Source organism: Trematomus bernacchii, unplaced genomic scaffold (assembly GCF_902827165.1).
Source record: "Trematomus bernacchii unplaced genomic scaffold, fTreBer1.1, whole genome shotgun sequence".
Lineage (NCBI taxonomy): Eukaryota > Metazoa > Chordata > Actinopteri > Perciformes > Nototheniidae > Trematomus > Trematomus bernacchii.
The window spans coordinates 133461-147756 of NW_022987592.1; the positions used below are offsets into that span (position 1 = coordinate 133461).

Here is a 14296-nt window from a genome sequence, read left to right on the forward strand (position 1 = left end):
GAGAGAGAATAACTTATGGCAACACAAAAAAAAACATGGGAGCGTGGAGTGATGAGGAGGTGTCGGCGTTCTGGCGATTTACTCGGAAGGCTTCAGTGAACGCGATCGGCTCTTAGTTCCATGGGGTACTAAGTGCTGGGAACTAAGTACGGCAAAGTACTTGGTGTGAAAGCGGCTACTGACCCGAGCTTGCGCCTCGTTGTTCTGATAGCTCCGCCCCCTCCCTCCCCCACATCTACAGGTGAAAATTACTTTAGCGACACATTCATCGCAAGAAGTGTAGTCAAGGCCGCAGATTCGTCGATTTATACTGCCACAGAGCAGATTCATGAAGTTGTAATGACTGATTTGAGAGGTTGTAATAACCAAGTTGTAATGGAAAATATATTTTAAAAATATATGTTTTTCTGCAAGTGAACATTTCATCACTAAGTTCATTTTTTTTCTACAAGCTACAAAACTTATTTTTTTCTTCTGTGACTTCAAATTTTGTTCACAGATACGTGGATATTTTATACAAGTGTAAATGTATGCACACAAGCTCAGATTTCTTTTATGCAAGTGCTCACATCAGGTTTTACACGCTCTCACATTTTGCACCATATCTACCTTCATAGTTTAGTATTATCTTTTAAAGCACACACATCTTGCCAAGCACATCGGGCCCCCTCCCTCCCGGGCAGACGGACAGTTTTCTTGAGCTACGGACAGTTTTCTTGAACTACGTCCTGTTTTCCAGTCTTGGTGATGCTGCGGGGAACGGACGAGGTGAGCGAGGACATGCAGGAGATGAAGGAGGAGAGCCAGCAGATGATGAGGGAGAAGAAGGTGACCATCCCCGAGCTGTTCCGTTCCCCCCTGTATCGACAGCCCATCTTTGTTGCCATCATGCTGCAGCTCTCACAGCAGCTGTCTGGAATCAACGCTGTAAGTCTGTCCCTGCGTCTCACTGTCAGCCGCTGGGCGCTGCCAACGGCAATTCTCTAATCATGTCAAACCAGGAGGTATATTATATATTTCAGAGGTCCTGTGGAACATTTATCTTCCTCTCAAGGCAGATTAAGGCTTAATAATACATGTGCCTTAATCAATCAATAATAGGCTTTAACTTGAACTTTTACAGCTTCACTGCCCTATCACCAAACATTCAACGTTTGCGTTCACACCGGATGCGATGCGTTTTTTTGGTGCGACACTCATTAGCTTTTAACCACATCTCAGTGAATGGATTGTGACTGAAATGTGTTTGAAAGCTGTAAAAAAACAACAAGTAGAACTTAAAAAACCTCTCCCAAACAAATATTAAATTGCAATGCAAAGACGTGAATTCGCTCCGGCGGCGCAAATGGCGCGAAAGCCACGGCGTGATTAAGGCGACGTAAGGGGGCCGTGTCAAATTTGCGTGACGAGTGACGCATTCGCACGTTAGCCAATCAGCGGTGAGGATCTCAGCCTGCCGTCGCTGACGTTGAATCAGAAAACCAAAACATCAGCCGTTAGCAAACCACAGGCTGTATATGGCTGTCTGTCTGCCTGCCTGCCTGCCTACCTGTCAGTCTGCCTGCCTGCCTGCCTGTCTGTCTGTCTGTCTGTCTGCCTGCCTGCCTGCCTGCCTGCCTGCCTGCCTGCCTGCCTGCCTGCCTGCCTGCCTGCCTGCCTGTCTGTCTGTCTGTCCGTCCGTCCGTCCGTCCGTCCGTCCGTCCGTCCGTCCGTCCGTCCGTCCGTCTGTCTGTCTGCCTGCCTGTCTGTCTGATGTGAAGTCTCCAAGCCGCAGCGGACTGATTCAGAGCGGTTCACTCTGCCTGTTGGTTCTGGACTGATTCAGAGCGGGTCACTCTGCCTGTTGGTTCTGGACTGATTCAGAGCGGGTCATTCTGCCTGTTGGTTCTGGACTGATTCAGAGCGGGTCATTCTGCCTGTTGGTTCTGGGACTGATTCAGAGCGGGTCTTTCTGCCTGTTAGTTCTGGGACGGATTCAGAGCGGGTCATTCTGCCTGTTAGTTCTGGGACGGATTCAGAGCGGGTCATTCTGCCTGTTGTTTCTGGATTGATTCAGAGCGGGTCATTCTGCCTGTTGGTTCTGGACTGATTCAGAGCGGGTCATTCTGCCTGTTGGTTCTGGGACTGATTCAGAGCGGGTCATTTTGCTGTTGGTTCTGGGACTGATTCAGAGCGGGTCACTCTGCCTGTTGGTTCTGGGACTGATTCAGAGCGGGTCATTCTGCTGTTGGTTCTGGACTGATTCAGAGCGGGTCATTTTGCTGTTGGTTCTAGGACTGATTCAGAGTGGGTCATTCTGCCTGTTGGTTCTGGGACTGATTCAGAGCGGGTCACTCTACCTGTTGGTTCTGGACTGATTCAGAGCGGGTCATTCTGCCTGTTGGTTCTGGGACTGATTCAGAGCGGGTCTTTCTGCCTGTTAGTTCTGGGACGGATTCAGAGCGGGTCATTCTGCCTGTTGTTTCTGGACTGATTCAGAGCGGGTCATTCTGCCTGTTGGTTCTGGACTGATTCAGAGCGGGTCATTCTGCCTGTTGGTTCTGGGACTGATTCAGAGCGGGTCAATATGCCTGTTGATTCTGGAATGATTCAGAGCGGGTCACTCTGCCTGTTGGTTCTGGGACTGATTCAGAGCGGGTCATTCTGCCTGTTGGTTCTGGGACTGATTCAGAACGAGTCATTCTGCCTGTTGTTTCTGGACTGATTCAGAGCGGGTCATCCTGCCTGTTGGTTCTGGACTGATTCAGAGCGGGTCATTCTGCCTGTTGGTTCTGGGACTGATTCAGAGCGGGTCATTTTGCTGTTGGTTCTGGGACTGATTCAGAGCAGGTCACTCTGCCTGTTGGTTCTGGGACTGATTCAGAGCGGGTCATTCTGCTGTTGGTTCTGGACTGATTCAGAGCGGGTCATTTTGCTGTTGGTTCTGGGACTGATTCAGAGTGGGTCATTATGCCTGTTGGTTCTGGGACTGATTCAGAGCGGGTCACTCTACCTGTTGGTTCTGGACTGATTCAGAGCGGGTCATTCTGCCTGTTGGTTCTGGGACTGATTCAGAGCGGGTCACTCTACCTGTTGGTTCTGGACTGATTCAGAGCGGGTCATTCTGCTGTTGGTTCTGGACATACTGTATGATGCGCCGGTGAAGATGGCCGCATTGTCTTTTGGCTCCTCTCCAACATTGCCCTTTTTTGTATTTTGTGCGTATTTATTTTACTTTTGCCGTTTTACTTTTAAAGGTAGGGTAGGTAAGTTTGAGAAACCGGCTCGAGATCGCTAGAATTTGAAAATACACAACCGGAGAAAATCTGCCACTTCCTTATAGAGCCCCTCCTCCAACACACACGAACGTGCACATGACCAATGAGGGCACGAGATAAGTTTGTGCACAGATGGAAGGCTGACAGGCAGGTAGGCCATCCAGTTATTTTAGCCGGGCCGGCTAAAATGATTGGTCGTGCTTTTTACAGTACTACGGCTTCCACAGATGAAATTTTTTTATGGATTTTTTGTCAAAGCACTTAAAGGGGACCTATCATGCAAAATGCACTTTTGTACGTCTTTTATACATGAATATGTGTCCCCGGTGTTCCAGGGAACTCACCAAGTGTCAGAAAACACAACCCTCTCTATTTTCCTCCATACCCAAATCTCTAAAAAAGGGGCTGCAACGGATCTGATACAGACTGATCCAGATTTGAACACTTCTATGACGTCACAGAAGTGGCGCTACGGCTATTGGGCCAACTCCACCAATCAGGAGGAGACAGCCACGGCCATTGCCGTTCGAAAGCGCTGGAGATGCTGTAGTACATATGCCAGGCCTGTAGGTGGTGCTGTTCTCACAGAATCAGCCCTTGCAAAAACAGAGCTACATTTTTTCAAATTGAGCGAAATGAGGCATGGCTAAAATGCATGATCTGCTTGGTATTTTGAAAAAAAAAAAGTATAAATATGCCTTATATAGGTATGGTCCTACACTATATTATTCAAATATAGCATGATAGGTCCACTTTAAGATATTCATTGCTATCGGGATGTTAAGAGCATTCCATGGAATATAACAAAAAGTGTATCTCGAACCGGTTTCTCAAACTTACCTACCCTACCTTTAACATGGTTCGCAACATGCGAGCCATGTTAAAGGTAGGGTACCGCACCAACTCTGCTATACAATATAGCAGAGAGGAACTTCTTCACACCCGAAACTTCGTGGACAATAATAACCCTCCGACAGACAATGGAGATTCACCATGGCTACCTGTTGCTGTCCTACCTGAGAGACCTGTGAGACGCAAGAAGAAGACAAAGTGAGGGTGCCGGGCCGGGCTGCTGGTCAGACTGAGGAAACGAGAGAACCGACCCCCTCTTCCGAGTATTCTTCTGGCTAATGTTCAATCCATTGAAAATAAGCTAGATGAACTCAGAAGTCGGATTGCTTTTCAACGGGACATTAAGAACTGTAACGTGTTAATTCTCACTGAGACTTGGCTCAACCCCGCTATCCCGGATTCCGCCATTGTTCCTGACGGATTCACTATTTTTCGTCAGGACCGGACTGCTAACTCGGGGAAAAGTAAGGGAGGCGGTGTGTGTGTAATGACTAATAACAACTGGTGCACAGATGTGAAGATTATTTCTTCGGACTGTTCCGCTCATCTAGAGCACCTCATGATCTCATGCCGGGCTTTTCATCTGCCGAGGGAATTTACATCTGTTGTGATAACAGCAGTGTATATCCCGCCGCAGTCGCTCGCCGACAACAACACGGCACTCGATCAGCTGTTTGGGATTATTGATAAGACCGAGACTTCACGGCCAGATGCGGCGTTCGTTGTGGCCGGAGATTTCAACACCGCCAACATGAAGAAGGTCTTGCCAAAATATTATCAACACATCAGCTGCCCGACGCGCGGGGGAAACATACTGGACCATGTTTATTCCCCTTTTCGACATGGATATAAGGCTCTCCCTCGCCCTCCCTTCGGCAAATCAGACCACATCTCACTGCTGCTGCTGCCTGCTTACAAGCAGAAACTTAAAAGGGACAGACCAATAACAAGGACAGTACAGCGATGGAGCGAGGAGTCAGATGCAGCACTGTAGGATTGCTTTGCATCTACGGATTGGAGTGTGTTTGAGGATAACAACATCAACACACACACGGACAAGGATATAATGCGAGGATAATAAAATGGCGGCTCTACAAAACATTTCAGAGTTTTACGGGGCGTGGTTTGCAATTCGCCCAGCCAATCAGAACTGGGGCACTTTTTTCCCCCAGGAAAGTACCATCTCTCAGCAGGCACTAAAAATGGGGGTAAAAGTTCCCGGCTTGAAGTACTGTTTTTGGTGTGAACGCGACATAAGGGGTACTAACGGAACTAAACGCAAAAAGTAAGGGGAAAAGTACTCCGGTGTGAACGCGGCTATTGAAGTGCTTTGAGCGGTTAGTCAAATCATTCATCACCTCCTCCCTCCCTGACTATCTGGACCCCTTGCTGCAGTTTGCCTACAGAGCAAACAGGTCCACAGATATAGCCCTCACCATCCACACTGCCCTCTCACACCTGGACCAGAGGAACACTTATGTGAGAATGCTGTTCATTGATTACAGTTCAGCTTTCAACACCATTGTGCCCTCTAAGCTGGTCATCAAGCTCAGAGACCTCGGGCTCAACAGCGCCCTCTGTGACTGGATCCTGAACTTCCTGACGGGCAGACCCCAGGCATTGCGGGTGGGAAACATCACATCCTGCTTTACAGGACACATTTACATAGTTATAGACATTTACAAGTACCCATAGTATCAACGAGCATTTCATTTAGCCTAGCTTTAAAAACATGCAGAGGAATGAGATTGCTCAGTTTCAATTCTTGCTGAAGATTGTTCCAAGCAAGTGGAGCTGCGCACATAAAAGCTGTCTTACCTAAGACAGTCCTTGCTCTTGGCACATCTAACAATACTACATCATGCGATCTCAGACATTATTACATGGCTTAGTTGAATACTCGATTCTGATTGGTCAATTTAGAACACGTGACACGTTGTTAATCCAGAACAGACAGACCGCTGTCAAGGACTTATTGACCGTTGTTAAGGACTCTCACATCTGCACAAACAAGTCCGGTCGATTGAACTGTATACAGTTTGGCCGAAAAGCAAACTGCATGCAGATCTAGATCCCTCCGCTTCGCGTCGGGCTCCTGATCAGCCTGTCGGTGTTCTTTTCCCCATAATGACCGCGTCGCTGCACATTATCCCTTACATAGCTGCTTGCAACTCTCTGTGTTATAAGAGAGCAGATATAATACGGGAGTTTACCCAACAAAGCTTTATAAATAAACGTGTACTAATGACTGAGCCTCCGTACAGTAAGTGATGGCAAACCTGCCTTGGCATACAGGGTACAGTGATGTGTAAGTGCTTTACAATTTGTGACAAATCTCAGTGCGCTGTGATAGGCGGCATCTAACTTGTTCAGGCAATGGGCAGGTGCATTCCTATACAACAAATCACCATTGTCCAGCACAGGTAAAAAGGTCACAGTGACTAGCCTTTTCCTGGCTTCAAAAGAGAAACAGGACTTGTTTCTGAAAAAGAAACCTAGCCTAACCCTCAGCTTTTTAAGCAGATTAATGACCTGAAGTTTAAAAGTAAGACAATCATCAAGCCAGATACCTAGGTATTTATAACAGGCAACCACTTCTAGTACTTGTCCTTGCATAGTAACAATTATCTAAAACAGGCTCTGGTGTCTTTTTAGCTTTTGAAAAAGGCATTACCTTGGTTTTATCAACATTTAAAAGAAGCTTAAGTTCAGAGAGCTGAGTCTGAATAATGTTAAAAACAGCCTGTAATTTAACAACCGCCTCCTTAATCGAGGGACCTGCACAGTACATCACGGTATCATCCGCATAAAAATGTAAAGTAGCTTCATCCACATTTTCACCTAAACTGTTGATATATATGGAGAATAAAAGTGGACCTAAAACAGAACCTTGAGGAACACCATTAGCAATGTTCAACCACTCAGAAGACAGCCCATCAAAGTGAACACATTGGGACCTCTCAGAGAGGTAGTTCACAAACCACCCCACTGCATGGCTGGATAAGCCAATATTGAGTAGCCTCTGCTTTAAGATGCGATGATCGACGGTGTCAAACGCTTTGGAAAGGTCAATAAACAGAGCTGCACAACTCTGCTTTTTATCTAAAATACTTGTAATGTCATTCACCACTTTCATTGTCGCAGTGATGGTGCTATGTTTGAAGCCTGACTGATGTTTAGACAGGATATTATTTTTACATAAAAACACCTTTACTTGTTCACTCACTAGGCGTTCAAGAACCTTAGCCATAACTGACAATTTCGAGATTGGCCTATAGTTATTTAAAATCGTTGCTTCCCCTCCTTTTAGCAAAGGCAAGACATAAGCTGACTTCCATACTTTTGGAATTGCATTTGTGCTGAGGGAGAGGTTAAAAAGAGAAGTAAGAGGTGGAGCAATAAAATCTGCAGCTATCTTTAAAAAGAAAGGTTCTACGTTGTCCGGGCCAGCCGGTTTCTTAGAATCTAACTTAGATAAAGCTTCATGAACAACATTTACAGTAAAAGGAGTAAAACTGAAAGGGTTTTCCAGACCACATTGTTCAGAGTCACAGACTGTGGTGTTCACAGAAGCAGAGTTAGTCACAGAATCAAACATAGAACCGCAGGACACAAAATGCTCATTAAAACAATTTAACATAGTAGCCCTGTCCGATATAGAGCCAGATGCTGTGGTAATGCACGGAGGTAGCTCATTTCGGATCTCACCGGTGGATATCGATTTTATGGCTTTCCAAAATTTCCTAGGATTATTTAGGTTTTCTGTAGTAACTGACAAATAGTACTTCGACTTAGCACTTTTGACATGTGAAGTGAAGCTATTTCTTAGCTGCCTAAAACGCAGCCATTCTACCTCTGAGCCTGATTTCCTAGCCTTTGCCCAGGCCTTGTTTCTCTCATGCAGGAGACTAGACAGTTCAGCAGAAAACCAAGGATTGTCTCGTCCCTTTACTCTAAATTTACGTAGGGGTGCATGTCTATCAATGATCTCCATAAAACCAAGATAAAAATAAGACCATGCAGTTTCAACATCAGCACACAGATCGATTTTTCCCCAATCAAACCCAAACAGATCATGAACAAAACCCTGCTCCACAAAATGTTTTATGTCTCTCTTAATAATAATACGAGGTTTAACCTTTTGGACCTTAGTGTCCCTAATTGTGGCTACAACACAGTGGTCACTCACATAATTCGCAAATACTCCCACAGATGAGTATTTATAGGGAACATTAGTTAGAATGAGATCAATTAGGGAGGATTTATTTGGGGACTTAATGTTAGGGCGAGTAGGACTGTCAACAATCTGAGTAACATTCAGAGAGATACAAAGGTTTTTAAAATCCTCTGATACTGCAGTTAACCAGTCCCAGTTAAAATCTCCAAGTAGCACTATTTCCTTATAGTCAAGTTGCAATAAAAGATTTGCTAGTGAAGACAAGGAGTCCTTGACAGCTGAGGGGGGTCTGTAACACCCCACCACCATGACCTGTTGCCCCTTTGCCACTTCTATATTTAAGGCTAAAAATTCGAATTGCTTACTGATAGATTTGGAAACTAATGTGGTTACACTGAACTTATTCTTAACATAAATGGCAACGCCACCACCTTTATTAGGCCGGTCGGAGCGATACACATTATAACCATTTAAGGCAATGTCAGAGGCCAAAATAGATTTATTTAGCCATGTTTCTGATAAAACAATGATGTAATAATTTCCAACAATTGGGTGGGCCCAGAGCAGGAGGTGTTACAAAGATTAATATCCTCAGGCCTGAATGTATACACACACTAATACACACAAAAAAAATGTTAAATGTTAAAATGTAAAAAACTGATTCCTGTGTTATGTCATGGTGTTCAGGTGTTTTACTACTCCACTGGGATATTCGAGCGAGCGGGTGTGCCCCTGCCGGTCTATGCAACTATTGGTGCAGGAGTGGTGAACACCGTCTTCACCCTGGTGTCTGTAAGTCTCAGCCAAGCACATACACAGCAAGCCTCAGACGTTTCATTCTGATAAGATACGTTCTCTTCTCATCAGCTGTTTGTGGTGGAGCGTGTGGGCAGGAGACCGCTTCACCTCGCAGGTTTGATGGGAATGGCAGTTTCAGCTGTTTTTCTGACGGTTGCCATGGCGTTGTTGGTAAGTGTTTCAGATCATCTTTACTGAATCCATAGAGATTTTTAAAGAAGGTGACGGAATGTCCTGTGTTTTCAGGACCAGCTCAAATGGATGTCCTATGTCAGCATTGGGGCCATCTTCAGTTTTGTAGCCTTCTTTGAAATTGGCCCCGGCCCCATCCCCTGGTTCATCGTGGCTGAGCTCTTCAGCCAGGGGCCCCGGCCAGCTGCTATTGCAGTCGCTGGTTTCTCTAATTGGTCTGCCAACTTCTTGGTGGGGATGAGCTTCCCGTATGTTGAGGTAAGAAAAGCTTTGATTCAAGTGTATATTGAACATTCCAGAAAGTCCATTCACTGCTGCGCTGCATATACTGTACATACTATATGTGACCTGCTCTATCGAAATCAGTCGCATTGACCCGAAGACACATTTTGAGTTGTATACACTGTTGGAAAGAGGAGATTCCTAGCTTTCTAATGATATCAGGATTTTTGTTGTACTCCAAATATTAAGCAAAATATGTCACATTATATAATGACTGTCACCGAGTCATCATTTTGAGAAAAAGGCCTTCAAAGTTTCCTCTTCTCTGGAATCCATCGATCTGATTGATTATTAGCGGAGCAAATGATCAAAATAGTCCGGAGGGAAAATATTTCCGTTTGGATTACTGGTCTGGGGGAAGCTCGCGAGTGTGTGAGTGTATGTGTGTGTGTGTGTTTGTGTATTTTTGCGTTTGTGTATATTGTGTTTGTTTCCCGGGGAAAACACTCACGAGAAACACCGGCTGTTGTTATGCCTGCTGTGACGTTAAGTTACTCCGTTCTCCGCTTGTAAATATGCCGTTACAAGCTTCATAGTTGTATTTATCATCTGAATTTGCCGAAACAAGTTTAATATTCTGAAAGCCAAGACTTTGTTTAATTGAAATCAGATGAAAACAAACTGTAACGGACCCTGCCGTGTTATCTACTATTACTATCTATTACTATATGCCTTACATTCATAATTTCAGCCGGAGGGAGGGGGAGCTGCGCTACGGAACAGCAGATTGCGATTGAGAGGTGCCTGTCATCTTCCCTTTACAAGCTTCACAAATGTATTTATCGTGTGATTTTGGAAATAAAAGTTTCATATTCTGAAAGCCAAGACTTTGTTTATTTAAAATCAAACAAAACACCCGAACCCCGAAAAAATAGTTTTTTCCGCAAATCCACGTTTATTTTGAAATGAGCCGTTGCGACATCCGACTGATTTCGATAGAGCGGGTCACATATGTGGGGCCCATAATTCAAATGAAATGATGTTTGCCTTGGCTGTCCCGCAGCAACTCTGTGGCCCCTACGTCTTTATCATCTTCACCATCCTGCTGCTCGGCTTCTTCACCTTCACCTACTTTAAGGTTCCAGAGACTAAGGGCCGCAGCTTCGATGAGATCACAGCAGGCTTCCGGAAGTCTGCAGGTCCGGGTGCTGGCAAGTACTCGGCCCCTGAAGAGTTCAACACCCTCAGGGGAGACGACCCTGACCTTTAAACACTGCTGTTCATGCACACACTCACCTGCAGCCACGTTTTTACTTTTAGGACAGTATTATCGTGTTTCTCGTATCCCATAAACTAATGTTAGGGTCAGTATTACTCTACAGACTGTGATAAAGTTGGATGGCTTGATATCACTGTTAGTAACTGTGGGCTCCGTCTGTAGGTAGTCTAACGTAAGTAAAAATGGCATCTAATAGTGGGTTAAAGGGAGAGTGAGAGGCTAGAATGTACTGCAGCATAATTAATAATACTAATACGAAGAAAAAGAAGAAGAAGAAGTAAATACTTGGAATATAAATTCATTTTCATATTTTAAAAAGTAAATGTAACTTCAATACATAATTTTGACCTCTGTTAAAAGTTATATGACCTTGCTCTGCTGACCGCATGCTACAATAATCAAAATAACAGTCACTTCAATATATTTGGGAATGTACATTAGTGCAAGATTCAACTCTAACTATACATGTTTTTTCATCCAAATGTTTTTATGTGCATGTTCAATCTGTGTTCAGAGGTTTTTGAGTGCATGTTTGGTTCTTGTATGTTTTATCTAGGATGCAAAGAGGGATCATATCTGTCCCTTAAATATAAATGGTACATTAGCTTAGAAAAACGACTGGAAACAGTAACATGGAGCCTGGCTCTGACAAAACATTGCAAAATTGGCCGACCAACACTTCCCAAGGTCAGATCAGTGTGTTCTCTGTTTGTGTTATCTGGACAAAAGCCAAAGAGTAAAAAGGCCAATTTGGCATGTTGTGCAGTCACCAATTTGTTTTGTTTGAGCTTAACAGACAGAACAAAACAAAAACTTGAACACTAGGACACATTGCTCGTGTTTTCAAAATGATTTACCGTACCATGTTGATTTTTATTTTTAATGATTAGTTTTAGAAGCAGTCATTGTGTTTTTGAGGAATAAATTGTCTTCATAGTTGGAAAGTCATAAACTGTATACTGTAAGGCAAGGCAAAGAAAAATCTATATTGAACAATTCACTTTTGTTTATATTTTATTTTCTGAGCTGTATTTAAATGTTTGCTCCGGCAATATATTTTGCAAAAGGACCATTTATGAATTTATACAATATTAAAGTTGCTAATTTCCAGTCAACATTTGTCTGAGAGGCATTACTGACGGACAGGAGGACTTTGTTTTTTTAACAGAATGAATGAACTGTGTTGTGATTGTACATTATTAAACTGTTGTATTCTATAAAAGTCTTTCTTTTGACACCATAGTCAAACTGAAGTTCAGCAACTACTTTGATGTCTTTCAATGAGTTGTCAAGTCAAAGTCAAAAAGTCAAAGATCGAAATATTGTTTCCCACAGTCCGGAGGTATAAAATGAAATAAAGGATATACAATATATATAAAATATGTATATACATATACCCCAACTTATTTACATAACTATATATACATACACATTAAAATACAAGAACACTCAATAATTACAAAAAAATACAAAATAACCGTTTACTTCAAAAGTAAGCAGGGTATATATAAAAAAAGATGATGTGCAAATGAGAGTGCAAAATATTTTCCATAGCAGCGTAAAAAGTGACTGGTTCTGGATTTTTGTTGTGTGTGTGGGGGGGCGTTAAAGTCCCGGTCCAGTGGGGGCAGGGTGGATAGGTGAAATAGAGGGGAGAGGTGGGACGGGGAGGAGAGAGTTCAGCCTCCTGACAGCCTGGTGGACGAAGCTGTTTTTCAGTCTGGTTGTGTGGCTCAGTGGATAGAGTGCTGGACTTCGAATCAGGGGGGTAGCAAGTTCGAGTCCCACTGCAGTCAGCATGTCGTTGTGTCCCTGGGCAAGACACTTCACAACGTCACTTGCTCCTGTGGAGATTGTCCACAGTACTGAATGTATGTAAGTCGCTTTGGATAAAAGCGTCTAACAAATGACATGTAATGTAATGTAATGTTGTGCTCGACCTCAGGCTGCGGAACCTTCTCCCTGAAGGCAGGAGGGTGAAGAGGCAGTTGGAGGGATGGAAGGGGTCACCCACAATGCTGAGTGCTTTGCGGGGGAGGCGGGTGTTATAAATGTCCAGGAGTGATGGGAGTGAGGCACCGATGATCCTCTCAGCAGTGTTCACGATGCGCTGCAGTGTCTTGCGGTTCGATGCTGTGCAGCTTCCGAACCACAAGGTGATGCAGCTGCTGAGGGTGCTCTCGATGGCGCCTCGGTAGAAGGTGTGCATGATGGGTGTGGGAGCTCCTGCTTTCTTCAGTTTGTGGACGAAGTAGAGGCGCTGCTGGGCTTTCTTGGCGAGTGACGTGGTGTTGTTGCTCCAGGAGAGGTCCTCGGTGATGTGCACCCCCAGGAATTTGGTGCTGCTCACCTGCTCCACTGCGGCACCATTGATTGTCAGGGGGTGGGGGTGTTGGGTTGAGGTTCTCCTGAAGTCGACAACACATGCACCACATGGCCGGTGGTTGAAGAGGACCACAGCAACCATGAGGACATCCACCTTTTTATATGGGTTAACAAGCAAATAAGCTAATGTACAATGTATTACACATGGCACCACTTTGATGTGAGCAGTGAACTTCTATCCTTCTGTTCATGCCCAGAGTATGAACTCAACATTCTCTATGACTTAGTGAAGTCCTGTGTGCAATTGGAAACAGGACTCAGAGAGACACGAGGAGAGCTGGAGCTTTGATGGCAAACACTGACGGTTTATTTGGAGCTTCGGCCGGAGAATTCACAAGACATGTCATGAGCCACGAGTGGACACAGGTTGAGATGCCAAATCAATTCTGAAGAACTCTTCTGTAGTTCGAGGTTTTAACTAGTTCGGAGTGTAATAATCAACATTCTTCATCAGCGAGACTTAAAGCTCCCATGTCATGCTTTTCCGGTTATTACCCGTCCCCTTGTGTGTTATGAAGGTTTTTATGCATGTAAACGGTGTGCAGAGTCAAAACCCTCAAAGTACACCCTGTAGCGAGTAAAACTCTAACACAGAAAATACCTCCCCAAAACGCCTCGTTGGAGATACGTCACTGCCCATTTGAGTCTTCCATTTAGTTCCGGGTACCGCCTGATGTCATGCGGTACCCGGAACGAAATGGACCAATCCCGAAGAGCTATGGCCACACCAGCAGCGGCGTGTTCCTCCTCCAGAGGTTCGAAGAACCGGCATTTCACAGACGAAAGCTTCCAAAACATTGCCCAGTTTGAGGCCGGATATGCACAGCTTGTTTGGACCGTTTGGAGCAGGGGAAGATCTGGGTATACAACCTGTAAGTTTGCATTGTTATTTGTGTATTTATCAAACAAGACTGTTTAAATGTGTAAACTGTGTTGGACTGCTAAGCCATTGACACAGTGCTAACTGTGCTAACTAAGTTGCTAGAGTTTCCATATATCAACTCTAATATCAGCAGATGGCCTTGCATACATGTATCTCATAGCAGGAGAATGTCTGCATTCACACACACGGAATACTCATACAGTATACTGTACTGTGATTTACCGTACATTGTGACCGTACCAACACAGTCT

General features: G+C 44.5%; 1 protein-coding gene across 1 annotated transcript in view; it reads left to right on the forward strand.

Annotated features, from left to right (window-relative positions):
• LOC117481485 (solute carrier family 2, facilitated glucose transporter member 1-like) overlaps positions 1-10768 on the forward strand; it is a 37309-nt gene extending 26541 nt beyond the window's left edge. The window contains exons 6-10 of the mRNA XM_034129184.1: positions 740-927; positions 8974-9078; positions 9154-9255; positions 9331-9534; positions 10562-10768. Coding sequence (XP_033985075.1) covers positions 740-927; positions 8974-9078; positions 9154-9255; positions 9331-9534; positions 10562-10768 — 806 coding nt within the window. The remainder of the gene's footprint in view (positions 1-739; positions 928-8973; positions 9079-9153; positions 9256-9330; positions 9535-10561) is intronic.
• Positions 10769-14296: the final 3528 nt, after the last annotated feature.